Consider the following 27488-nt stretch of genomic DNA (forward strand, 5'->3'; position numbering starts at 1 on the left):
TCTCCCAGAGGAGTAAACAGCTCTCCTACTGCCCCAGGCACATTTGCACCTGGGCTGTTGGGAACGTTAGGTATCCTTCGGGTGTTCACCGCGGGATTGTTACCCACATCTCTAGGGTGGGCTACCTGACTTTACCCTGAGGAAGAGCGCTACCATTTTTAAAAGTGGTGGAAATAGTGGTTTCTGGTAAGAAAAGGCGACCTACAACCCCAGATATGATCATCTCAGGTGTGGATTACCTGCAGGGACTAGAAGCCCATTGGACACTAGCTTGTATATCCCTAACCTCTCTTAAATCTAGGATTTAAGTGACCACCCAATACCAGAACCTCAAATATGACCCAAACGTATCAAAGAGGACACCTGAAGAGACCCATGTTGACGTCAACAGGACTTTTCACACAGCAAAAGAGGGATACTCTGTCCCTGTGGCAACTCACCTGGAACTGCCTCACCAGCACTTGTCCTAAGCAATCTCTTGGATCCCCTAGGCATTGGAACCCCTGTGAGCATCGGAAGCTCCCTCGGACTCCTTTGAACACGGGGCTCTAGTCCCCTGCACACTCCAGGTAAAACAACTCTCCAGATCAGAATCAGAAAATGGCTAGCCATCGGGCCCTTTGAAAAGTTGCACAAATCCAGATAGTCTAGTGCCGATGCCCAGTGAGCTACCTTGATAGCTATAGAGGAGATGAGCTGTGGACTTCCCCATTGGCCGTCACCTACCCAGCCGGACTTTGGATAGACTTTCCTTCGTCTCTTCATTGTATCTCCCTCCTCCCCGCTCTACTCTTTTCCACTTTCCTGCTACTGACCTCTGCCCTCTCCTGTCCTGGCCCTTAGTCGTCTCCCTGATAATCAGTGAATTTTCCCTCGTCATTTGAGACCTAGCTATTTTGTCTGATGCCTGATGGAGCTACCTGGTTTAGCTATAGGAGAGACAGGAAGGGGATTCCCTCCTTGGACGTCACCTACCCAGTCGGTCTTTAGCCAGACTTCCTTTCTTCTCTCCTGTTGTCTCTTCCCGCATCCTCCCTCTATTTATATATCTCCTTCTCTCCTCTCTCAATGTATTGAGCCTGAACTATTTTGTCTGATGCCCGATGGAGCTACCTGGCTTAGCTATAGGGGAGATGAACCGTGGTCTCCCTCCTTGGTCGTCACCTACCCAGTCTGCCTTTAGACATACTTCATTTAGTCTCTCCTTGCTGTCGCTTCCCCTATCCTCCCTTTATCACCTCCGCTGCCCCCCCCCTGTACTCTCCATTTATTTTGCCCTCCATGTTCTTTAAATGTTTTCCCACTGAGACGGAGCTATTTGGCCAATGCCCGGTGGAGCTACCTGATAGCGATGGGTTTTGGGACTTTCCCCTTGACCGTCACCTACCCAGCCGGACTTTGGGCAGACTTTCCTCCGTCTTTCTGCCTTATCTCTCTCCTACCCCTTTACCCTTCCCCTCTTCCCCTCTACACTTCACTTATCTTGTCTTCTATGCTCTTGTAATTGTTTCTCTAGCAACTGATGTAAATTGGAACTGATGTAATCTTGTAATTTTGTGGAACCTCATGTAAAGCGCTCTGACACCTCCGGGTCTAGCCAGCGCTATAACAAATTCTTAAAATAAAATAAATAAAAATAAATAAATAAACTATAGTCCTGCCTTTCCCAAAGTTTTAGGCAGTTACTGTGTTCCCTGGGACCTCAGGACATCGAAGTAAACATGCGCTCCAGGCTTGTTCCTTGCCAGTTACTCGATGCTGCACCAAGAGGGAACTCCATCATACATTCGTCTGACATCAGCAGTGGCCCCACTATTTTGTTTTTACATCTTGTTCTGAGCAGCAATGTCTGAGTGGTAAAGGGAGCTCTCAAGCGGCCCCTGTTCAGCACCAAGGACAGCCAGGACACCTCTGCACCGGGGCCCTTGGGGCCAGGGAAAACTGAACCGACTGTTGTGGCTTTACCCAGTAAGGGATCCAAGCAGCTCAACCTGGAAGCAACCAATTTTCTCTGGTGGCTTTTCCAATAGACCACAATGATAACGTTTCACTGTATTTTTTTGCACTGATTTTATATTGCTTCTAACATCTATAACTCTCAATAGATGTATGCCATCCTATTTTTTAATGTAAATTAAAATAAAAATATAATTTACTTTACATTTTTTTAATCTGATTTCTATTGAGTCATGTCAATGACTTATTGTCCATGTTGATACTCTGAAATGCTTAACACTTGTTCCTCCAGTAATTCCTAACTGCTCTTTGCTACATGACCAGGACTGAGCTAAGGATTTATTAATGTTAATCCAAGGAGCATCTTTGGGGTCTGTGAGAGTATTACACAATACTCCACCTTCCTACCGGAGGGCTGACACCTCTGGAGTACCATCCACATAAGGCGTCCGTGCACCCACGGCAAGGGGTCTGCTGCTGCATCTTTTCCCTGCCCCGCTTCTCAATAGTGCCCGCTGCTGCAGACGCAGCTGCAGGCCTCACTGCTCTTTTGTGGTCTGCTCTTTCTCTTCTGATGACTGCATCATTCCCTGTCCCAGCAGCAAAAAGAGGAGCAGCATATGGCAGGGGGAGGAGAAAATAGCTCCATGATGATACATGTGGGGGAATCTTGTAACTCACTCGTATGCGATCTTGACATCCCCCCAATGAACTCAATAGTTCTGAGATCCTTCTGGTACCACACACGTTGCACACCAACAGATCTGCCCTGCAGTGCCATTCGCTTGAGTTACTCATCAGTACCTTTAGATCTCATTTGTTAATGCTCACTGTACATATGTGTTATGAGTCTGTTGTAACTCTACTTCACATTCTGTCCATAACTGTTCAATTGTGGTTGTCATGGGTGTTGCTCTAGACTCTCCATTTCAGTGGACAATGTGAAATGCATTCTCGAGAATTTGCTGTGAAAAAAGTATACAAAGCACTGTCTTGCCAAAACATAAAATGGCAATAACTTTTAGTTATTACCGTTTTATGTTTGTTTTGCCCATTGTGGGTGGTGGGTGGGGATGCTCTGCTCTTGGAGTCATGCAAACTCTGCCCCTCTCCGTGCAGGCTGCATTGCATGGAGAACATGGCCACCCCATTAGCCCCTGGCTGGGTGCCGTCCCAGTCAATCGATGGACTCAGCAGAAAGGATGTATTCTTTAAATTATGACCCTCCTGCCCGTGTGACACCCCTCCCTGCTTGACCCCCCCACACACCTGCCTAACCACCTGCGAGCCATGCCGGCCGCCACTGGTTTTACACGGCATTAGGGAGGAGTTTTGTATGTATTTTATTTATTTACTGAAGCAGAAAACCTTGAACGATGGTACCCCTCCCAAGAGAGGTGTAACCAGGAGAAACATCTTCAATTCTCCTCATTACTTCCTCTTGCATTCTGCAGCAGACATAGAAAGAGGAGTATGTCTCCCAGGATTTTGTTTTGTGCAAGAAGTTATCCCTGCCTGTAACATAGGTACAATGAGCGAACTGAAGTGCACCATATCTTAGTGGAGAGTGTTCTCTCTATCACTCTATGCAGTGCAGGACGTTGCCTTGCTGCGGTGCATTGTGTTATGTTACACTGCGTGAAATGTTAGTGAATCCAGGCCTGAATTTGTGCCCAGGTGCAAATGGCCATTCTGGCTGCGGTCTCTGTCTTCAGAGTACTTTAGAGAATGTCTTGGAAGTACATTCACCAGGTATCTTGTTTGACTTTTGTACTCAAGGACATACTTCACGTACAATTTGATGTGAACCTCAACGCAACTGAACGGTATTTCATGTCATTAGCATAGCTTTGCAAAAATGACACTTAATAAGAGTATATGATATATATGTTTGCATACTCCTGGATATAAAAATAATATAAAATTGAAATATCCCCTGCATCCAACAAACAACCTCCGGTGGCAGATCCTTCTCCTACCTCGCTGCCAAGACCTGGAACACCCTCTCTACCAACGTCCGTCAGACCCAAGACCTACTCGCCTTCAGAAGACTCATCAAGACCTGGCTCTTCGAGCAGTAGCAACACCCCCTCCCCTCAGTGCCTTGAGACCCTCACGGGTAAGTTGCGCGCTTTATAAGTGTTCTGATTGATTTATTGATTGATTGATTGGTCCCACCTGGAAGTTGCGCACCATGAACTGTATAACAGCCCTATGGATCTGTATCAAAGTAGTGTGCAACACGTGCAGTTCTGAAAGCGTTGCAGTTGTCAGATAATGTGGGGGTGGGGTATACCCAGCCAAAATGGGGCATGTTGCCCCATCTATTGGCTTAAACAGGCTAGCGTTATTGGGTGAGGAAGGGCACCATTAAACCATTTTTGGTGTTGCCAAGCCGTTAGCGGAACTTCGAGAGCCCTATAAGGCTGATCAACTCAAGGAAGGCATGGCAGTAAATTTGTGAAACAAATATGTTCCATCTAGTGCCGGAAACGTGACCCAAGAATAAAATACTTCGAAGCGGTAGCTGCATCTGCTTCTACTAAAAAAATTAACACAACACCACTATCAGGGACTCTGCACTGAGTTAAATAAGCTGTGACTGCTGCTCGATTAGGCTGGGTAATATCCACCGCCACAACAAAGAACAAAGAACGACAACCTAAAGGGTGGCAGCACCATAATGTGTTAAGAACAAAGAGAAGAAATATTTTATAATATCAAGCTTGAGAGAACCTATAAAATATCAATATAGGAGGTTACACCGTAAAAGCTGTCGCAGGAAACAGAAGTGAGGGGATTGTTATTAAGGGAATTTTGTAAAGCGCCTGGTTACGCTCGGATGGCGTGTCCCCGCGCTATAGATTGTACTACTCAAGATCGCACTACTCAAGAGTCTCACAGATAAGAACCAGACCAAACATTGGCGGCACCATGTAGCGGGGATTTTGCACCTCTACACAAAACTATGCGCAGGAATACAGAACCTTGGTGTATATGGGTGTACCAACCTATCACCTTAGTACCTAAAACCGACTAGCTATAGTGGCTCATTCGTTCTCCAAAAATCACAGAGCTACAAATGATTAGACAACCCAGAACACAACACTCCCGACTCTCTCAGGAATCGCAGTACCAAGACCTACTCTTTCGCTCACTCACTTGTACTTGTCCTCAATGAGAATAGGCAGAGTCACTGTAACAGTTAAAAATGTTTTACCTATCATGCTCTACAATACAGTATACAAGTCACTACCAGAAGCAAATTGCATGAACTAAAAATGGTTAGTATTGTTACAATTCCGTAGAATACAAAAGACATTGGAAAAAGGACTATTAGGCCTAACCACCCTCCCCTTGGCAAGAAGACGTTTATTTGTGTAAAAGAAGATCTCTGGTCTTTGACAGCAGACCCCATACCTTAAAGCCTGGATGGAAGAGTTACATCATAGGAACAGCAGAGCTCTTCTCCGTGGAAAGTCTCTCTCCAAGTGTTTGTTAAAACAACATGCATCCCTGTAATATCAAAGCACGAGTCTCCAGCATTGCATCTGTGTTTAGCATGTTATGTCTAGGTGCTAGGGACTGACCAGAACAGAATAACAAAGGGGCATTGTTTATCGACCTTGTACAACGTGGTCAGACTAAACTCCAGGAGCGCAGAAGAGAACGTAAAAAGGAGACGGTTCTCATGATAAAGGCATAAACAGAGTCTTGAAAAAATAAAGTCATGTAGAAGCATGCATAAAAGCAGCATTATGGTAGAGAAGCTCCTGCTAACTTAGTAATGTTGACAATGTCCCCAAGGGCCATGTAACAAGGCTCATTTAAGACAACATTTTTGTGGAAGACAAATATTGATCAAAATCTTACCGCAGTTTTATGTTTTTTAACTACCCCTTGGTCCTTCTTCTTGATCCCAGTTTAAACAATATGGGCTGGCTCCACCCCTTCCCTCTGTAAGATGCCAACAATCTTCATACTTCTCTGAGTATTTCTTTCCTTTTAACGGAAAAAATCCCCCTCTTCCCTGTAACCTCCCTCTTCCCTCTATCAACACCCTGCAAGTTCCAAGCTTATAGAGATGCCAAAGAAAAAGAAGGTGAGATGGAGGGAGGGAAGGGCAGAGGGAAGGAAGGAGAGAGGAAAGGAGGGTAGGAAGGAGGAAAGTGCAGAGGGAAGGACGGAGGGAGGGATGAAGAGTAGGAAGAATGGAATTTTGGATTGAGGGAAGTGCGGAGGAAAGGATGAAGGGGAGTACAAAGAAAGGGTAGGAAGGAAGTGCGGAGGGAGGGAAGTGTGGAGGAAAGTCTGGATGGAGGGAGAGATGGGTGGAGGGAAGGATGGAAGGAAGGATGGAGGGTGGTAAGGAGGGAAGGTCAGAGGGAGAGAAGTGAGGAGGGAAGGGAAGTGCAGAGGGAAGGCGGGATGGAGGGAGAGAAGGGTGGAGGGAAGGAGGAAAAGTCAGAGGGAGGGAAGGGGGATGGAGGGAGGGAATGGCAGTGGGAAGGATGAAGGAAAACTGGACGAAAGGTGGTAAGGACAGAGGGAGGAATAGAAGGACAAAGGAAAGGAGGAAGCAAATGATGGGGATGGGAGGGTCAGAGGGAAGTGTGGAGAGAGGGATGGGGAGAGATAAGGGCAGAATAATGGAGGGAGGAAAGGGTGAAAAGAAGTATGGAGGGTAGGAGGGTAGGAGGGTAGGATGGAGACAAGGATGGAATAAAGGAGGGAGAGAATGAGGGAGGGTGGGAGGGATGGACACAAGTAAGGATGAAGGGAAGGATGGAGGGTGGGAACGAAGGAGGGAAGGATGGAGGGAAGGAGGAAGGGAATGAGCAAGGGCGGGAGGGATGAAGGGAGGATAGAGGGAAGGATATAGGGAAGGGTACTGTGATGGGGAAGACTAGAGTGCAGGGTAGTAGACTTTGTCGCTAAGTCTTAGGATCATTGCTAAGTGCCTAAAATAAAAACAAAAAAAACGCCTCTGTGGATGGAGCAAACTAGACTCAGGCAAGAAAAATGTCTGCTTCTAGGTGGCTTGACAGAGGACAGGGATTGACTTGTGAAACCCTCCTTCTCCTGGAGGAGTCATAACCTTTCGGAAGATACAGGGAGCAGAGGCAAGCAGCAAGCATGCAGGAAGAGGGTTTGTAGGTTCACCTTTGGCTCCGGAGTGCATAGTTATCTGCTTGAAAATATTTCATGGAGAGTCTTAATGGTTCATCCAGATCCACCTGATGAAGTGATTGCTACTAGAGGTCACTTTTGTATTTTGACAGAAATGAATAATGTATTCATTATGCAATGAAGCTTGTTTTTACACTCTGCTTACACTTCTTACCTCCACAGGTCACTCCAGCGTTCCTCCCTGTTGGACAGATATTAACACTCCAGCCTCGCTGTGCACATTTCCACAGGGCAGACTCATTTCCTTGGCATTGGACATTACTCATCAGAACTGGCAAAGGGCTGATCCTGAATGATGAATTATACTGATAGCTTTGCAAAGCTCCACATCCAAGCTGTCTGCAGACCACCGACGCATCCTTCTGATCCCAGGCGTCATCACAGACTTTACCCCACACCCCATTGTGCCCAACCTCCACTCTTCCAGCACAGAGAGAGGGGCCGTTCACCAACCGAACCTGATCAGGACCTAGGAAGAGATTAAAAAGGCATTAAAAAGGAATGCAAACAAAAGGACCTAAGAAAATATAATATCTTTTTGATCAATATTGAGGTAATATTCAGTGACAAATGACGTGCTGTGTGAATACATCCGTCAAACATATGAACGTTCTTTTTCCAGTCTCTCAGCAGATGCGTTGACAGCATCTCCCACTACTCCTTCCCAACATGTATGTAATGGGCTAATGGGATCCAAGGCATGGGAGTGGAGTCCATGATCGATATATTGGGCGCCACTTTGGACACAGCTCCACTCATCAGCTCAACTATGAGATTCTAAAATATGTCCAGATGGCCCTGAGAGTAAACCATTCGGATTAACTTTGAATGTGGAGTCAAGTAGGCTTTACCCAAGTGTGCATGTTTGCTGTCCTGCCTCTATCTTGTCCTTCAATCTTTACTCAATCAGTGGTGAATGTGAGTTCTTCAGTCCTTGATACCTGTCATGTGCAGATGATACTTATCATCAACAGAAGACTCTCACTGTGATGACTGTCATCACTGGAAGAACTGTAGGTGCATGGGAAGGTAGAGTAACAATAAAGGTATCTTTTTTTTAATTCTAATGCTGTTCAGAAGTCTTGTGGAGGTGATGGTGGCTAGCCTCTGAGAATCCCAGAACCGTTCAAGAATGATGTGGGTATTTTTGTGATGTGAAAATTTAAAGTAATACTTAAGATGATGCCATTATACTACCGCATGTAAACAAGATGTCATTTTGGATAAAAATGCTCTGCTACAAGCATGGAAACAATGTGTTTAATGTGTGGTAACAATGAGAATGTCCTGAATGCAAGTAACATTTTTTAAATGTGGTCACCAATAAAATCACATATATGAATTATATATTTTACCTAGGACACAGGTTAAAAATAAAAACTCATAAAATCTCTGATGACATCTCAAAAGACATTCATGATGACATCACTGATAAAATCATTGAGTGTGCGTTTTGGAAAGAGTTTATGAGTGTTAAACACTTATACTATTACAAAAGTTAGATTAGTATATTAGCTATACTACTAATGAGTGATAATATATCTATTATATGTGATATGAGTACCTGCATGATTGCCTGTGTCAGTATGTGAGTGGGTGTCTGAGTGGGTACGTGAGTGGCTCTATGGGTGATTGAGTCGGTTTATGACTAGCTCTGTGGGTGTATGAGTGTTTGTGTGGGTGTTTGTATGGGTGTATGAGTGGGTGTCTGTGTGGTTGTATGGGTGTGTGAATGGTTTTGGGGTATGTGAGTAGCTATATGCATGTGTAAGTAGGTATGTGTGGCTGTATCGGTGTATATGTGTATGTTTCAGTGGCAAAATGGGTTTATGAGTGGGTTAATTGGTGTGTGAGTAAGTGTGTCAGTGACTCTATGGGTGAGTGATTGGCTGTGTGAGTGGCTATATGGAGGAGTAAGTGGTTGTGTAAAAACTTGCTCGTCTGTGACTATTTTCTGGATGTTGGAGTGCGTATGTGAGATGTTGTATATGGATATGAGTGGGTGTTTGAGTGGTTCTGTGACTGATATCATCTGTGATGTGATCAGTGAAGTTAATTTAGAAACCATCAGTGATGTCACTGACAATGTCATGAGTGATTTACTATGTGAGGTCATAAACAGTGCATTACGGGGCATCAGTTACAGTTTGCTCAGTTAACTATAACTGCTGAATTAAAATGGTTTTGCACAAGCGAAGTCTGAGCCTAACTTTTATGTCCCAGTAATCTTTGCATTTTTTAGTTAATTTCTATGTTTTTTTAATTTGATTTCCTAAGTATAGTGTCCTGTAACTTTTGGTTGTTTAAGTGAATTTCTAAGCCTTAAAAAAAGAAAGAAATCCTAGCTGTAACTTGTAACCGTTGAGAGAAAATATGTGAGTGAGCACATGACTGTCTCAATGAGTCTGTCGTTGGGGATAAGATTGTTTGAGCTGGTCTGTTAATGGGTGTGTGAGTGTCAATCAATTATTCAGGAGGTTTGAAGCACAATACTCATCCATGAGGGTCTCAAGGCGCTGGGAGGTGCAGCTCCATATCAGCCGCAGAGCCAGGTCTTGAGGCTCTTCTTGAAAGTGTGCAGAGCAGGGGAGCATCTGATGCCAACTGGAAGCTCCTTCCAGGCTTTGGCTGTGATGTAAAAGAAGGCTCTTCCACCCGCTCTGATTCTGCGAATGTGCGGGGTTACTGCCAGGGCGAGGTCGGGGGAGCAGAGGTTCCTTGTTGATGTTTAGAAGGAGACTCTTTGATTGAGGTACTTGGGTCCATTGTTGTGGAGGGATTTGTATGTGTGGGTGAGTAGCTTAAAGGTTATTCTTTTCTTGCCAGAGAGCCAGTGGTTTAGTGATGTGCTCATGTCGTGGGATTCTGAGGTCGACTCTGACTACGGTGTTTAAATCGAATCGAATCAAAATCTTTATTCGAATTTTATCAAATCCATAAAAGCCATACAAATATACAATCCCAATAAAATAGCCATGATTCCAAATACATTTAAAAACAACACACATTACAAAATTACAGGTTGTTTAGCAGCGATAATACAGAAGTTTGCTAAGGGTGCTCCATTGTTTTACGTACATAGGTAATAACTCTCAAAAAAGTGCTGGTACGAAATATCAGTTCATCATTGTTCAAAGTTAGCAGCATAAAATAAGACTGTTCCAAAGAAAGTGGTCTGTACTTCTTAAAATATGGAGCTAGAAACCATTTGATGTATTTTAGATAAAATTTACAAGAAAAGAAATAATGTAAATCATTTTGTAAACTCATACCCTCACATGGGCAAAATTTTTCTTCCGATCTTTTTAAAGAATAACCTAATGGAAAACATAATAAGAATCTAACAGTGCCTGCCCTTAAACGGAACAAGAGTGATCTTTCCCAATTTGTCATTGGCAATGTAAGATACAATGGAATTGGTTGTATATACAGATCTTTATTCACGTAAGCCTGGATAGTTGATTTAGTTAACTCCCCCGCTAATCTATCTTTACTATAAAGTGCGTACAGTGCAAACTTTATTTCTTTTTTGTCTTTAGGCTCAATCTTGCTGGGGTCAAAGAAAAGATGACCTTTACCCACACTGCTCAGTTTATTAAGAACTCCAGAGAGCCAAGGGATTGTCATCCCTTTCTCGCAGTTAAGACAATCTCTTATGATTTCATGGGTTAGGGAGGCCAATTTATTTCTCCAAATAGCCAGCCAAAACAAGGCTGTTCTCGATGCAATGAAATCCGATATATAATACAAATTCAATTCACAATGACAGATGTACTCTGAGGTAGAGATAGGGGCTCCAAGGATTTTCCTACAGAAACGAGTTTCCTCGCTCTGGATACTAGATGTATTGCCCAGACCCCATATCTCAGTCCCATATGTTGCTACTGGAGCGCACTGTAGTTTAAAAAAATTTTACATTCGTTTTGTGGCACGTACTTTCTTAGGCCGTGGGAGGCTAAGAATGGAATTAACGGATTTTGAGAACTTGCTTGTGGCGTGGGCCAAATGTCCACTCCACGAGCCGTTCGCAGCAAAAACCATTCCCAAATAGGGAAAAGTATTAGTGGAATAGAGTCTATCTGATCCCACTGAAATAGCACTAAGCTGTCTTTTCCCCGGGCCACAAGACATGATAAAAGATTTTTTTTAAATTTACTTTAAGATCTAGGTTATCCATATATTGTGCAAAACTTTTAACCAAACTACGTAAAGCGTTTGGTGTAAGGCCCTTAAGCACCGCATCATCTGCATAAAGCAGAGTCGGTAGCAGTCCCCCCCTTATTTTTGGGACATCCGTTGTTGCAAGTTTAAAAAATGTATTTAGTCCATTAATATAAATAATGAACAACAGGGGTGCTAAAACGCACCCCTGACTGACTCCTCTTTCTACCTTTATGTGCCCTGATATTTCCCCCGCGATCCCGATCCTTACTTGTGCTTTTGTGTCGGTATGCAGGTAGGCCAAAAAGTGTACGAGGGGCTCTTCTAGGCCATAATATAAAACAATGGACCACAATTTGGACCTATTTACTAGGTCGAATGCGGACGATAAGTCCATAATCGCTAAGTAGATTGGTGACGACCTAGTGATAGTATATTTGCCAATTACTAAATTTAAGTTCAGGCACTGCTCTGTCGTCCCAACCCCACTTCTAAAGCCCATTTGACAAGGGTCTAAAACCCCCGTGTCATCTACCCAGTCATTTATTCTATTATATAGCACTCGCCCCAAGATTTTCAGAGTGTTATCTAGGAGTGAAATAGGTCTATAATTTAATGGATTTGTTCTCTCCCCTTTCTTGTATATAGGCACTATTATGCTTGTAGACCATGTATCTGGCATTGGCACTAATGGTAAACTATTAAAAACATTTTTTAAAATAGGTGCCCATAGTTCAGGTTTCCATTTAATGATGTCTATTGGGAGGCCATCGGGCCCAGGGGCTTTATTGCCAAGGCTTTGTTTGATAGCCGCGATCACCTCACCTAAACTGATCTCTAGAGGGCACAATTGGCCTGGTATGTAGTTGCTACTAACATTTGGAGGTGTTGCATACACTTTTGACAAATGATCTTCCCACTGGTTACTCGTGATGGTGCATCTTATTACTGACATTTGAGTTCCCATGTTACGCATATTTTTTACTGCAGACCAAAAAATCGTTCCTTTCTTCCCTGCTGCTGAATCCGATAGCCCCTCCCAACGCTCTGACAGATTAGTTACCTTGCGTTCCCCTATTGTGGATTTATACTTCTTTCTCGCCTCCCTAACCTCCATTTGGCATCTGGGTTTTGCATTCAGCGCCTTACGTAAAGCCCTATTGGCAGCTGAACAATTACTGTCAAACCACCTGTTTTTTGGTTAGGGACAGTTAGAAGTGACTTTATAATTGTACACAGATTGGTAAAGTCTGTGATTACCCTTAAGTTATTCCCATCTGATAATGTGCATGAATCAATCAGATGTTGGTGCTTGTTTATAATCTGCTCGACTATGCTTCCACTATCAACCCCCCTCCATTTCAATCTTAAGTTATTTGTAACTTGGGTTATATCTCTAGCCCCAAGTGTCTTGGCAAACGCTGGGGAAGACCCCAGTCTAATATTCGCCACTAGTGCATTGTGATCCCCAAAGGCAGTCTCTAAGACCTTAGCCATTGTGAGACAATCAATAAGCTCGGGTGACATAAAAATATAGTGAATAGTTGTCGTATAGTCTCAGCCTCAAAATTAGCTGTTGGGGTAGGGCTTACATCCATGATATTAATTAAGATGTGCTCACGAATGAAAGAGTCCAATTCTAAACCCCTTTTTGCTGCTCGATCAATTTGAGTGTTTCCCTAATTTAAGTCAGGATTAGGAATCTTAGCATTAAAATCCCCAGCTAGGATTATGCTTTTACTCATACTTTTATCTGGTGTCTTAATGACATCAGACAAAAATTAAAAAAGTTCTATAAAGTTTTTGTTTGGGATTGAATGAAAATCATTATTAAAAAAATTAATCGCATAAAAAGGGACCTTTCTTTTATATTCAATAATCTGAATGTTAGGACTTTTTGTTGGTATTGTCTTAATACTGCCACCTGCAGTTATCCTAATACCAATTAGTAACCCGTCCATAGGTCGACCAAAATCAGGTTTAGTTGCAGTTACACTATTGCAATAAAGCCCTCTATATGGAGATCGGTAGTAGCACATGTCTCCTGGAACATTATTATGTCTTTGTCAGATAGTATCTTTAACCAATCTGGGTCAGATAATCTTGGTTCCAGCCCTGCATCGTTCCAACTAAGGATCTCAAGGTCAGATTTAGACGACATATTTAGGCAGGCTTTTCCAATATTCTCATTTGTGGTCCCCTCATTTAAGACCCTTTGTTTGGGTGATACGCTAACCTCACCATCCCCAATGCTTTCAATCACACCAAACTCCTTACTATTTATCCATGTAGCTGATTGGCACTCCATTATGGACGCTGCTACTGCATTTACTTCCCTATCATCGAGAATAAGCTTCAAATGGCTGTTGGGCATCTGATTACCTCTTCTGTCGAGCTTTCTAGACCCCTCCCAATCTCTGGGGGACCCGATGGTTACTGTCTGTCAGTCGACCATCTCCAGACAGCTGTACCTGTTGGCAGTCGGAACCCCTCAAGAGTTTTCCATAAATGCTCCATCTCTGCCCGGGTTCCCTCCCCAATCTCCCCAGTCTCCTCCCTAATCTCGTTGACCCATTCTACTCCAATTCCCATCATAACTCGGCCCAACACGACTCCAGGGGGATAAAAGAAGGAGAGTTGTCTGGTTTCAATACGTTCATTGCGCCCTTGCGTTCTCCAAGAGCATATGCAGTCTACCGTGTGTGGGTCCTCAAAATTAATTATGACACAATCACCCTGGTTAGTTTTCCGCTCTTCTCCCACCCAGGGGACTCTGTGCACAATTAGGATCCTGCTTGAGCAATGAGGGGGTAGGGGTCGGTTAGTATTGGGTCAGTATTGGACTTTGTTCTTTAGCGACCAACTGGATTCATCTATATGGTCCGCCACCTCAGGAACCCCAGTCATAACTACTACTAGTGGACTTGCTTCTGGGGCAAATTAACTATGGGTCTGCACTCTTTTTCTCCACTCTTCCAATCCCTTTTGGGGAGTGTTGGAGAGGCCTTAGGTGGGCTATCTTTATGTCTGGTAGGCACAGCAGGGTTTACCGATTTAGCTACTGTTTTATTGACTAGAGCAGGGGTACTGATAGTACGGCCCGCGGGCCTGTGGCGGCCCGGCAAGCCTTTCCTGGCGGCCCGCGGACACCCGAGACATCATACCGGTGTTTTTTCGTTGTATTTTTAAGTGTCTGCAGCAGCGCGAGAGACTCTGCTGCTCTGTGGGAGCTGACAGCCGGGCGATCCTAGCAATGGCCAGGGTAAAGCTGCAGGGGCCTAAGAAGAGGTGAAATACAAAGGCCACTTTCACATGCAAATGGTCTTTTAAAGACCTGTTAAGAGCTCGGGTGCGGCTGTGAGTGTGTGTGCCCCGGCTGGCGCACAGGCAGGGTGAGATGACAGAGGGAGACAGAGGGAGTGGGAGGGAAAGGGAGGGGGAGGTGGACGGAGAGGGAGTGAGTGAGAGAGGGAGTGAGTGAGAGGGAGTGAGTGAGTGAGAGGGAGTGGGAGGGAAAGGGAGGGGGAGGTGGACGGAGAGGGAGTGAGAGGGAGTGAGTGTGAGAGGGAGGGAGTGAGTGTGAGAGGGAGTGAGTGAGTGAGAGGGAGTGAGTGAGTGAGGGAGTGAGTGAGTGAGTGAGAGGGAGAGAGAGTGTGAGAGGGATTGAGTGAGTGAGAGTGAGTGAGTGGGAGGGTGGGAGAGAGGGAGTGAGAGAGGGAGGAGTGAGTGAGTGAGTGAGTGAGAGGGAGTGAGTGAGTGAGAGGGAGGGAGGGAGGGAGAGGAAGGGAGTGAGAGGGAGGGAGTGAAAGGGAGGGAGTGAGAGGGAGGGAGGGAGAGAGAGGGAGGGGGAGAGAGGGTGTGAGAGAGAGGGAGGGAAAGAGAGGGAGGGAGCGAGAGGGAGTGAGAGAGAGGGAGTGAGAGAGGGAGGAGTGAGTGAGTGAGAGAGAGAGGAGTGAGTGAGTGAGTGTAGGAAGGGGGAGTCTCTAGTTGGCGCAGTGCAGTACTAGCGACAAGCAGGGACTCTCCTTTCCTCGTCAGGGCTGAGGGTTACCTTCAAGAACAACCTCTGCTTACCCTCTAGGTAGTGTGACGCAAGCAGTCTAGGCTAATCTCTGGGGCACATAGGGTTAAACATCTGCAGTATCACACCAAACACCACCAACCCACCACACAATGACACTAGACTGTATTTTTGTAAAAATATCTTCTTTATATATATTTTAACGCAGGCTTGTAAATACGGTCTTGGTACAAAAAAATGGTTCCAGCTATTTGTTAATAGGCCACAGTTCTTATTCTGCTTCTTCTAGTCTCTCAAAGGTGTTCTTTGGGGCCTTTTGCCCAGCTCCTGCCAAGTATAGTGCTTTCTAGTGCTTCTGTGTGCTTCCCAGCGCCTCTGTGCACCTCCTACTTGAAAATCGGGCCCGGCCTGCCAAAGCTCACGCTTCTCGCGTGAGCAGTGAAGGGCACGGCCGGGTCTGCTCTCAGGATGAGTCACAGGCTGTGTGGGCCTCGCTGTAGAGGGGGGCGCCGGCCACAGGGAATGTCAGGGGGGGCCTCGGGGAGCCAGGAGCGGTGCGAGCCTCTCTGAAGAGGGGAGGCTCGTGCCAAGGTGCAGACTGCAGCTGGGGGCTCCTGGGCACACAAGGTCACAGAGGGCGGTGCGAGCTGCAAAGGGCAGGATGCTCTCACCGCGGGGGCACACAGTACCTTGAGTGATGAGAAGAGGGTCGAGGCGGCAAGGTCGAGGTCGGCTCGGTGTCCTGCGTCGCGGTGTCTTCCTTCCTGGGCCAGTCAGAGCGGCGGCTCGGCTCGGGCTTGAAGGTTGGCGTTGCGGCGCGGGCCGGGCCAGAGAGACAAAGCGCCTCGAGTCCTGGAAAGAGGGGGTGGCGCCCCGGGCAGCAAAGTGAGGCACAAAACAAGCCTTGGCAAAGCACAGGGAGTGCTCCTTCTCTCCCCACGCCGCTGCTGCACACGAACGGCGGCGGCTGGGGCTTCAAGGCACTCTCTCCTTCAGGAGCAGGCGGGCAAAGGCAGAGTCCGGTCTTGCGGTGCAGTCCGCAGTTAGGCAGGCGACAGGCACGGTGCTGGGGCCAGCGAGGCTGGTCCTGGCGATGTCAGCTGGGGCCTGCCAGGAAGCAGATGCGTTGCTCGACGGGACGGGGGTGCCAAGGGCCTCTCAGAGGGCACAGTGATTCCTTCACAGCGCACTCCGCTTTTTCCTCAGGAGGATTTACCAGGCAGATGCAGATCTCACAGCAGCTTCTCTTTCCAGGGGGGGGGTAGCGCCCACTGTTCCTGGGGCGCAGTTCAGGGGGCAAGTTCCACAGCAAGCCCTTGGAGATCTTGGTAAAAGTTTGGCACAAGTTGAATAAAAGCAAAGTCTTTCAGTCTTTCTTCTCCTGCTCTCCTTCAGCAGCAAGGCACCCACCACAGGCCAGTCTCTTGGGGTCAGAGGCAGTACTTCTCCATGCAGCTTCCAGGGTCCTTCTCCTCGGGCAGAGCTTCTTCTTTGCGCAAACAGGATCTAATTTACAAGGAGCAGGGCTCCTTCTTTTATACCCAGTTTCTTTTGTTCTTACAGGCCAGGGGGGCCTTTGCATAACTGCTCTCAGCTCCTGAGCACTTGTGGTGGGTACTTCTGCTTCTGCATTCAGTGTGAGGGCAGGCACATCAGCCGCTCCCCAGGGGGGCGGAGCCGGCATTGTGAAGACAGGGGCAGCCTGAGCACTTTGTTGACAAGCTTCGGTCCTTCCTGGGCCAGGTGCAGGCTGAGTCATCAGTCGCTCCCCAGGAGGGCGGAGCCAGCATTGTGGAGGCAGAGCACAGCCTGATGCATCATTCAGGGGAAACTCCCACCTCCCACTAAGGTGTCATCCTGCTATTCACAACCTGTCAACTCCTAGCCCTGTCACTCACACACTCAGACAGTCAGATCCACACAAGAGCAGAGGCGGGCTGAAATGGTTAGACAAGCAAATGCTAACTTTCTAAAAGTAGCATTTGCAAACCCAGGATACTAAAATAAACTTTACTAAAAGAAGTATTTTATTATTCCGAGTTCAGGCATACTAAACATGACTCTCTACCATGTTCCCTGAGCCTGCTGGGATTATAGAGTGTAATAATTCCAGCAGCCCATTCTGGCCTAAAGGAAGCAGGTAGCCTTACAATAGTGAAAAACGAATTTGGTTGTAATTCACTACTAGGACATGCCACACACATCAGGGCTTGTCCTACCTTACACTTACAATGCACCCTGCCCGCAGGCCTACCATAGGGGTGACTAATATGAAGTTAAGGGAAGGTTTAGGGCTGGCAAGTGTGTGCACTTGCCCAGCTAGCATGACAGTACCAGACTGCACGCAGGTTCTGCAATGGCAGACCCTAGACACATTTTACGGCTGCTTCTGTGGGTGGCGCAACCAGCACTGCAGGCCCACTAGCAGTATTGGCATTTACAAGCCCTGGCACTCCTGGTGCACTTTACTAGGGACTAACAGTAAATCCAATGAACCAATCATGGACATCAATCACATGTACAATTTTCAGTAGGGAGAGCATATGCACTTTAGCACTGGTCAGCAGTGGTAAAGTGCCCAGAGTCATTAAACCAAACAAAATAGGTCAGAGAGAGTATTGGAGGAAGGCAAAAAGTTTAGGGATGACCCTGCCAAGAGGCCCAGGTCCAACAGTGAGTGAGTGAGTAAGTGAGAGGGAGGGAGGGAGTGAGAGGGAGTGAGTGAGAGGGAGGCAGTGAAAGGGAGGGAGTGAAAGGGAGGGAGTGGGAGGGAGAGAGAGGGAGGGAGAGAGAGGGAGGGAGAGAGGGGGAGTGAGAGAGAGGGAGGGAGGGAGAGAGAGGAAGTGAGAGAGAGGGAGTGAGAGAGGGAGGAGTGAGTGAGAGAGGGAGGAGTGAGTGAGTGAGTGAGAGGGAGGGAGTGAGTGAGTGAGAGGGAGGGAGGGAGTGAGAGGGAGGGAGTGAGAGGGAGGGAGTGAAAGGGAGGGAGTGAGAGGGAGGGAGAGAGAGGGAGACAGAGGGAGAGAGAGGGAGTGAGAGAGAGGGAGTGAGAGAGAGGGAGGGAGTGAGAGGGAAGGAGTGGGAGGGAAGGAGTGGGAGGGAAGGAGTGGGAGGGAGGGAGGGAGTGAGAGGGAGGGGGAGTGAGAGTGAGAGAGAGTGAGAGGGAGTGAGAGGGAAGGAGTGGGAGGGAAGGAGTGGGGGGAAGGCGTGAGAGGGAAGGAGTGGGAGGGAGGGAGTGAGTGGAAGTGAGTGAGAGGGAGGAGTCAGTCAATGAGTGAGTGAGAGGGAGAGAGTGAGAGGGAGGGAGTGAGAGGGAGGGAGTGAGAGGGAGGGAGTGAGAGGGAGGGAGTGAGTGAGAGGAAGGGAGTGAGAGGGAAGGAGTGGGAGGGAAGGAGTGGGAGGGAGGGAGGGAGTGAGAGGGAGGGGGAGTGAGAGTGAGAGAGAGTGAGAGGGAGTGAGAGGGAAGGAGTGGGAGGGAAGGAGTGGGGGGGAAGGCGTGAGAGGGAAGGAGTGGGAGGGAGGGAGTGAGAGGGAGGGAGTGAGTGGGAGTGAGGGAGTGAGTGAGAGGGAGTGAGTGGGAGTGAGGGAGGGAGTGAGGGAGGGAGGGAGTGAGAGGGAGTGAGAGGGAGTGAGAGGGAGGGAGTGGGTGGGAGTGAGAGAGGGAAGGAGTGGAAGGGCGGGAGTGAGAGGGAGGGAGTGAGGGGGAGTGAGGGAGTGAGTGAGAGGGAGTAAGAGAGGGAGGAGTGAGTGAGTGCGAGGGAGGTAGGGAGGGAGTGAGAGGGAGGGAGGGAGTGAGAGGGAGTGAGAGGGAGTGAGTGAGTGAGAGGGAGGGAGGGAGAGGGAAGGAGTGGGAGGGAAGGAGTGGGATGGAGGGAGGGAGTGAGAGGGAGTGGGAGGGAGGGAGTGGGAGGGAGTGAGTGAGTGAGTGGGAGGGAGGGAGTGAGAGTGAGAGGGAGGGAGTGGGAGGGAGGGAGTGGGTGGGAGTGAGTGAGTGAGTGAGTGGGAGGGAGTGAGAGGAAGGGAGTTAGAGGGAGGGAGTGAGTGAGAGGGAGGGAGTGAGTGAGAGAGTGAGAGGGAGGGAGTGAGAGTGAGTGAGTGAGAGGGAGTGAGAGGGAGTGATAGTGAGTGAGAGTGAGTGAGAGGGAGTGAGAGGGAGTGAGAGGGAGTGAGAGGGAGTGAGAGAGTGAGAGGGATGGAGTGTGTGAGTGAGAGGGAGTGTGTGAGTGAGAGGGAGTGTGTGAGTGAGAGGGAGTGAGTGAGGTAGTGGGAGTGAGGGAGTGAGAGGGAGTGTGTGAGTGAGAGGGAGTGAGTGAGGTAGAGGGAGTGATGGAGTGAGATAGAGGGAGTGAGAGGGAGGGAGGGAGTGGGAGGGAGGGAGGGAGAGGGAGGGAGGGAGGGAGGGAGAGGGAGGGAGTGAGAGAGAGGGAGTGAGAGGGTGGAGTGAGAGAGACGGAGAGGGAGTGAGACAGACAGGGAGGGAGAGGGAGTGAGGTGGAGATAGAGAGGGAGGGAGAGGGAGGGAAAGGGAGGGAGACGAAAAGGTAGGGAGACGGAGAGGGAGTGAGAGGGAGGGAAAGGGAGGGAGACGAAAAGGGAGTGAGAGGGAGGGAAAGGGAGGGAGACTGATGGGGATTGACATGGAGGAAACGGGAGGGAGACTGATGGGGAGTGAGATGGAGGGAGACTGATGGGGAGTGAGATGGAGGGAAATGGAGGGAGAGGGAGGGAAAGGGAGGGAGACGGAGAGGGAGTGCGAGGGAGGGAAAGGGAGGGAGATGGAGAGGGAGTGAAGGGGAGGGAGAGGGAGGGAAATGGAGGGAGAGGGAGGGAAAGGGAGGGAGACGGAGAGGGAGTGCGAGGGAGGGAAAGGGAGGGAGATGGAGAGGGAGTGAAGGGGAGGGCGAGGGAGTGAGAGGGAAGGAGAGGTAGGGAAAGGGAGGGAGATGGAGAGGGAGGGAGAGGGAGGGAAAGGGAGTGAGACAGAGAGTGAGAGGGAGGGAGACGGAGAAGGAGGGAGAGAGAGGGAGGGAGAGAGAGAGGGGGAGTGAGAGAGAGGGAGTGAGACAGTCAGAGTGAGACAGAGGAAGACAGGAGAGAGGGAGAGAGAGCTAGAGAGAGGGAGTGAGAGCTATAGAGAGGGAGGGAGACCGAGAGAGAAAGAGAGAGAGAGATGTGTGTATGCCGGGACGGCTCAGTGGACGAAGGCGTCCGCTGCAGGGACCTGTGATCAACCTCATGGTCAGTTTTATGTTGTTGCTCTAGCCCCGCCCCTCCCCCACTGACCTGCCCCCACCGATGCGGCCCTCGGACACAAACCAAACTGTAAATTTGGCCCCCGAGAGAAATTTTGTGAGTACCCATGGACTAGAGCTACCGGGGTCTTTGGCTTTGCATTTATATTTGCTACTATAATGAGTCTACCAATTTGTTGTTTCTAAGTTTTGTCCCCCCCAGCCGTTATTGCCCCATGTTTAGGTGTGTCTTTTGGTACGTTTTTGGAGAGGGCGCCCAATTCGGCCAGTTGTTTTTCTATATGTAAGAGTCTAGCCTCTATTGGAGACAAATGCAGATTGAAAAGCTCCCCAATTTTTGCTAACAATATGCTTTTTTCATCGCAATGGTTACATATTCCCCCCCGCGTACCCAAACCTTCTGCAATTTCTGTGTCTAAAACTTTGCTTGTCACATCTAAGTGTGATTTCCCATTGCCATTCTTTGGGGGATAATCTAATACTTTCACATACTTTTTCTTTGACACACAAGTCTCCTTAACCCTTGGCACCTTTGCCTGTTTCTTTTGTTTCCGTATAGCACCCTCCCTCCTTCCCCTTGACTGCCTGTTACTTGTATCATTGGGCATAAGGTTAATAACTAATTCTGGGGACCTTTCTAAAGCCAAACTTAATTGTGAATCCGACAGAAGTTGTGATGCTGACAGATCAACTATATTTGGCATACTATGTACCTCTGCCCGGACATCTACTAAAGAACCTGCATCCTGAGCTTGTTCTGGGGTTCTAGCTAATGCAAGGGGTCTCAAGGACGAGCGTTTAGCCAAAGCTAGATTTTGAGAGACTCTGCCCTCCAAATGTATAATACCTAGATCTATAGCTTTTTTTGCCCTTGTAATAAAATTGTCCAAAGGACCTATGATCTGTGCTCCACCCGCAGCCATTTTACTTCTACTACCCCTCGTAGACATGATGTACAATAATATAAATAAATATCTACTTTGCAAATATTAGCTTGTACGATATAGTTAAATAAGCAAAGCATACATACAAGATATCTGTGGACGGGAGTAGTAAAGAATAAATAAAGAGGGGGGGCCCGTTCCGGTCTCACTCGGTCTTTAACGGGCTTAAACGGGCTCACCCTTGGCCCGGGCTTTGACCGGCACGCGCCTGCGCGCGTCCCGCGCGGTGGGTCTCTGGTGTGGTTTATAGCGCCTCCTGGTGCAGTCGCGGCATCAAACGAGCTTCAACACCCCCGTGACTCCTGGTGGTGGCGGCGTTGCCCAAGATGCAGTGAAGCAAGGTTGCGGCGTCTGGGTAAGGCTTTGGCACTGGTTTACTCTGTCCCTATGCTCCACCGGTCTCTAGTGTGGTTTATAAAGCCTCCTGACGCAGTCGCGGCGTCAAACGAGCGCGCCGCCGCTGAGGCTGCCGGGAATCGTAGTCTCGGGACTGCAGCGCTGCTTCAACACCCCCGTGACTCCTGGTGGTGGCGGCGTTGTCCAAGATGCAGTGAAGCAAGGTTGCAGCATCTGGGTAAGGCTTTGGCACTGGATTACTCTGTCCCCCAACTCCGCCGGACTCTGGTGTGGTATATAGCGCCTCCTGGCGCAGTCGCGGCATCATACGAGTGCACCGCCGCTGAGGCTGCCGGGAATCGTAGTCCCGGGGGGGGGGGGCGGCGCTACTTCAACACCCCCGTGACTCCTGGCGGTGGCGGCGTGGTCCAAGATGCAGTGAAGCAAGGTTGCGGCGTCTGGGTAAGGCTTTGGCACTGGATTACTCTGTCCACTACGGTGTTCTGAATGGTCTGGAGTTTGCGTAGCAGGGATTTCTTGATTCCAGCTTAAAGGGCATTTCTGTAGTCAAAATTGCTAGTTATGAGTGTGTGGGTAACAGTCTATCTGACATCAAGTAGGATCCACTTAAAAGAATTGCAGAGGATGTCGAGAGTGTTGAAGCAGGTGGAAGAGATGGTGTTAATCTGCCACGTCATGTTGAGGGAGGAGTCTAGTATGATGCCGTGGTTTCGAGTGTGGTCAGTGGGTGTAGGTGGTGCAGAGGGCAGAGGGAAATCAGGAGTTGTGCTATGGAGTGGGGTAGGTTCCGAGTACTAGGACATCTGTCTTCTCAGAGTTAAGTTTCAGACATCTGCACCCCATCCAAGCTGCAACGTCCTTCATTTCATCATGGAAGTTGAAACTGGTGGTTTTGGGGTCCTTTGTGAGGGACTGGATGAGTTGGGTGTAGTGGATGTACGATACAATGCTGAGTCCATGCTGTCTGACGATGACGGTGAGAGGGGCCATGTAGATGTTGAAGACCGCGGGACTGAGCGATGATCCTTGTGGTACTCCGCAGTTGATCTTAGTGGGTTCGGAGAGGAAAATCAAACTTCATATAAGAGAATTCCATTGTCAACCCCAGGTCTGTTGGGTCTTTTGAGGGTTTCTTGAGGAGGGACTTGACTTCTACATGTTTCCAGTCATCTGGGAAGGTGCCGGAGTTGAAGGTGGCATGAATGGTGAGTCGTAGATGGGGGTCAATGGTGGCGGCGGCTCTATGGAAGATGTGCGGTGTGCAAGGGTCTGTGGGGGCTTCTGAGTGGGTGCTCTTCATGGTGGCCGTGGTTTCTTTGGTGGTGACCAGGTTCTAGGTGGTGATGGTGTGCCGGTTGTCATCATTTGAGGAAAGGGTGGTTTCTGGAGTCTGCTCACTGAAGTGGTCATAGAGGAATTTGATTTTCAGGTTGAAGTAGGAGCCAAGCTTGTTGCAGAGGTCTTGGGTGGGAGCGACATATGTGGCTTCCCTGTGTGCTGGAGTTGGTGAGGATCTTCTTCTGGATGAATCTCTTCTTTGTGAATCTTAGTCATAGGTGGTAGTCTGTCACTGTTTTCTTGTAGGTTGTCAGGCCTTCCCTGGTTTTGCTGTTTCTCCATTGTTTCTTGAGACATCTGCCTGGCATCTTGAAGGTCGGTGGTTAACCAGGTGGCTTTCAGGGGGTGTTGTCTTTTGGTGATATGGAGGGGTGCTAGCTGGTCTACACAGTTGGTGATCCTTTGGGTTCTGTCTGCGAAGAAGGAGCAGAGCCAGTCAAGGGTGGTTCTCTGTATCCAGATGTCATGGAGTCTCACTGCGAGGATGTAGTGGAAGACAGTGTTTAAAGCTGCAGATAGGCCAAGTAGTATGAGGGCTGCGGTGTGCCTGTGGTTGAGGAGCATGTGGATGTTGTCTGTGGCGGTGAGGAGGGCAGTATTGATGTTGTGGTTGCTGTGGAATCTGGATTGGGAGGGGTTGACAATGGAATTCTCTTGTATGAAGTTTGTCAGCCACAAGTTGATGATCTTCTCTGTGATTATGGCCATGAAAGGAAGGAGAGATGGGACAGTAGTTCTCCAGGTCTGTTGGGTCTTTTGAGGGTTTCTTGAGGAGGGACTTGACTTCTACATGTTTCCAGTCATCTGGGAAGGTGCCGGAGTTGAAGGTGGCATGAATGGTGAGTCGTAGGTGGGGGTCAATGGTGGCGGCGGCTCTATGGAAGATGTGCGGTGTGCAAGGGTCTGTGGGGGCTTCTGAGTGGGTGCTCTTCATGGTGGCCATGGTTTCTTTGGTGGTGACCAGGTTCTAGGTGGTGATGGTGTGCCGGTTGTCATCATTGGAGGAAAGGGTGGTTTCTGGAGTCTGCTCACTGAAGTGGTCATAGAGGAATTTGATTTTCAGGTTGAAGTAGGAGCCAAGCTTGTTGCAGAGGTCTTGGGTGGGAGCGTCATATGTGGCTTCCCTGTGTGCTGGAGTTGGTGAGGATCTTCTTCTGGATGAATCTCTTCTTTGTGAATCTTAGTCATAGGTGGTAGTCTGTCACTGTTTTCTTGTAGGTTGTCAGGCCTTCCCTGGTTTTGCTGTTTCTCCATTGTTTCTTGAGACATCTGCCTGGAATCTTGAAGGTCAGTGGTTAACCAGGTGGCTTTCAGGGGGTGTTGTCTTTTGGTGATATGGAGGGGTGCTAGCTGGTCTACACAGTTGGTGATCCAGTGGTGATCCAGTGGTGTAGCTCTTTGGCTGCGGAGTTGGCATAGGTGGAGGTGGGGTATACTGGATGAGGGGTGAATGTGTCTGGGAGTGGCTGCATAAGTGTCTTACTGGTTGGGTGAGTGGGTAAGTGAGTGTCTGAGTGGGTGCATAAGTGTCTCAGTGGGTCTGTGAGTAGGTGTCAATGTATTTGAGTAGGTTTGAGAGTGCCTTGATGAGTGCGTGAGCCAGTCTGTCAGTGAGTGCATGAGGTTCTGACTGGGTCAGTGAGTAGGTGCATGAGTGTCTCAGTGCGTCTGTGAGTGGGTTCATGATTGTCTGAAGGAGTCTCTGAGTGACTCTGAAATAGTCTGAATGACTCTGTGAATGGGTGCATGGGTGCATGAGTGCCTGAGTGGGTGTGAGGGCATCTGGATATTTCTGTGAGTGGGTGTATGAGTGTCTGTGTGGGTCTATGAGTGTGTGTAAGAGTGTTGAGCAGGTATGTGAGTGGGTGTGCGTGTGGGCTTCTAAGTGGGTGTGTGAGTGTCTGATTGGGTATGTGAGAGAGTGCATCAGTGTCTGAGTGGATCTGTCAGTGGTTGTGTGAGTGCCTGAGTATATGAGTCAGTGTATAAATGTGTGTGTGGGTGTCAGTGGCTCCTTGAGTGACTTGGCCACAAAGAAACTGCACCTGTGACTCAATCAAACAAGAGTCCACAGTTTTGTGCAAAATATCTATCCAAGTAGAGTACTTTCTACTCGTTTATTATTAAGGGCTACCTCCTTGGATAAATGTCTAATACGTATTCTACACTGCCTTGTAATGGAGCATGAGCGTTAAACACAAGACAGTTTAAAATACACAAAAGTTGCACAATATGGATGAGCCCTAGGGGCCACCTAAACCATATACTAAGAAAGTTGTATAAGCGATACCAATCAGAACGGAAACAGGCCTAGGGCCTTGGGAATCGCTGGAGCTATTCGAGACTAGCAGTGACTACGTCGGGAAAGGCCCGCGGGACTCAGGTGCAGTGTCTAAAGTGCACGCACTTTCCAATGTAAAGTCTATGGTGCGTAAAAAGTACAAAGTTAGTTAGTTCGGAACCTTCCGAGTGACCTAGAATGCTGAAGCTTAAGACACAGGCCCTTGAGATGTGTACCAGTGTAGGAACACTGGCGGAGCTGTGTTACCTCACCCACAGTAGTGGGTGCACAGGGTCGAAGTAGTGTCGGATTTCGTCACGCTGGTCGATGGTGCTTGGAGCTGAAGATGCTGCAGGCGGCTCGAGGTGAGGAGTTCCGGTGGATCCAAGGGTGGATCTGAAGATGTGAAGACCTGAAAGCAGAGGGGACAATGTTCAAAGTCACTAGCCAGTGACTACCGTGGAACCAGATTGGAACCAGGCGATGTTGGGTGCAAACAGGCGTTGAGGTGTAGCTTCTCTCTGCAGCCACGTGGACACCGGGGGTCGAGGACGTCCAGGAGTTGGTCACAAGCTGTCCCACGCAGGCTTCTCGCTGTTGGCGGTGTCGTCAACTTGATCGGAGCAAACAGGCCTTGGCTAATGCAAGCCACGCAGGAGTCAAAAAAGGCTTAACACTCGGACCAGCAGGGTCAAAACGAGTGCTCCTTTTCACAGGAGCTTTGGCAAGTCTGGAGCAACCAGACCCGCAGTGTAGTTTGTCGGTTTTGTTGCCAAGATGGCCGCTGACCACGTGGCTAGTGGCCGGGATGGCGCGTCGAGTGGCACAATGCAAAAGGGCCCCACGCAGATTATGGAGATGCTGGGGGGCTGATCTTCGGTGCAAGGGCTGCTCGGTAGTGGGGGTTCTCAGTCTCCAAAGCACAACGTCGAGGATGCCTCGGTTGCTGCGCAGTCAGCTTTTCAAGTGTCTTTCAAGAGGTCCGGTCCCACATCACTCGGTGCCTACACGGGTCCCTTCTTTGCAGGGACTGTGGATCGGGCAGTGAGAGGTCTGGGAGTATGGGTCTTGTCAGGCTCTGGGCTCGGGCTCCGGCGGGAGGCGGTGGCAAAGCAGACGTCGAGTTGCTGGTTGGTACCTGTGTTCACAGGGTGGCCACTCCTAGGCCACAAGGGAGATTCTCTTCAGTCTTCTGTGCAGCAGAATGTCGAAGTCCAGTCTTCCTCTTGTTTAAAGTTGATTTCAGGATGATCTGCTGTGCAATGGCACTGCTCCCACTCTTATTCCCAATCTGAGGGGTGGATCACCTACTAGGTCCCTCCTCTGGGAGGAACCAGGAAGGGGGGCGGTTACACCCCCTTTCCTTTGTCCAGCTCCTCGCCAGGCCTGGGTCTGGAAAGTCCCAGGACCGGTTTGGACTGGCTTATGCACGGGGACACCTTATGTGCCCCGGGCATGTCTCAATCTATTCAGCCCTGTCCTACCCAATACACAAAACCCTGTCTGGGGAGGTGCTCGCACCTCCCAAGGCAGGAAACCCGTTGTCCAGGCTTCCCTGGCTGGAAGGACTCCCAGCAGCAGGGGGCCAGACTTGTGTCTGTGGTTGCAGCATCCATTTTGTGATACTGAGGCTCTGGTTAACTTTAACCGGGGTTAAGGCTACACACATGTCGTGTCTCTAGATTTGTGGAATGCTATCCCCGTCAACAGAACTGTCGAGGGGATAGTATTCCAATTCGTATGACACCTTACTCGACATGTTTTGATAAAGCCAAACCAAAGATAGCAAATAACCACGAGGATTATAATGCACTTAAGAGTATATGGTATGGCAATATCCCGGAACAGCTTAGGGAGTGGTTCCCGACAGCTGCAGACAGGCTCAGCTCATGCTAGAGCACTATCTCACATAATTCCAAGCACTCTGCCTCCAGGATTGATGAGGCCTTCCATAGGAGTGGCTGATAGGAACGTATGTGTCCAGTTTAAGG

At 48.6% G+C, this 27488-nt stretch overlaps 1 protein-coding gene across 1 annotated transcript in view; it reads right to left on the bottom strand.

The window, feature by feature from the left end:
- Positions 1-21500, bottom strand: part of LOC147725202 (uncharacterized) — a 128281-nt gene extending 106781 nt beyond the window's left edge. The window contains exons 1-2 of the mRNA XM_086918199.1: positions 20975-21500; positions 7301-7615 (exon numbers count right to left, since the gene is read on the bottom strand). Of these exons, the coding sequence (XP_086774325.1) occupies positions 7301-7615; positions 20975-21500 (841 nt within the window). The remainder of the gene's footprint in view (positions 1-7300; positions 7616-20974) is intronic.
- Between the last annotated feature and the right edge of the window lie 5988 nt (positions 21501-27488).

The sequence above is a fragment of the Lissotriton vulgaris genome, chromosome 4_1 (assembly GCF_964263255.1).
Source record: "Lissotriton vulgaris chromosome 4_1, aLisVul1.2, whole genome shotgun sequence".
Taxonomy (NCBI): domain Eukaryota; kingdom Metazoa; phylum Chordata; class Amphibia; order Caudata; family Salamandridae; genus Lissotriton; species Lissotriton vulgaris.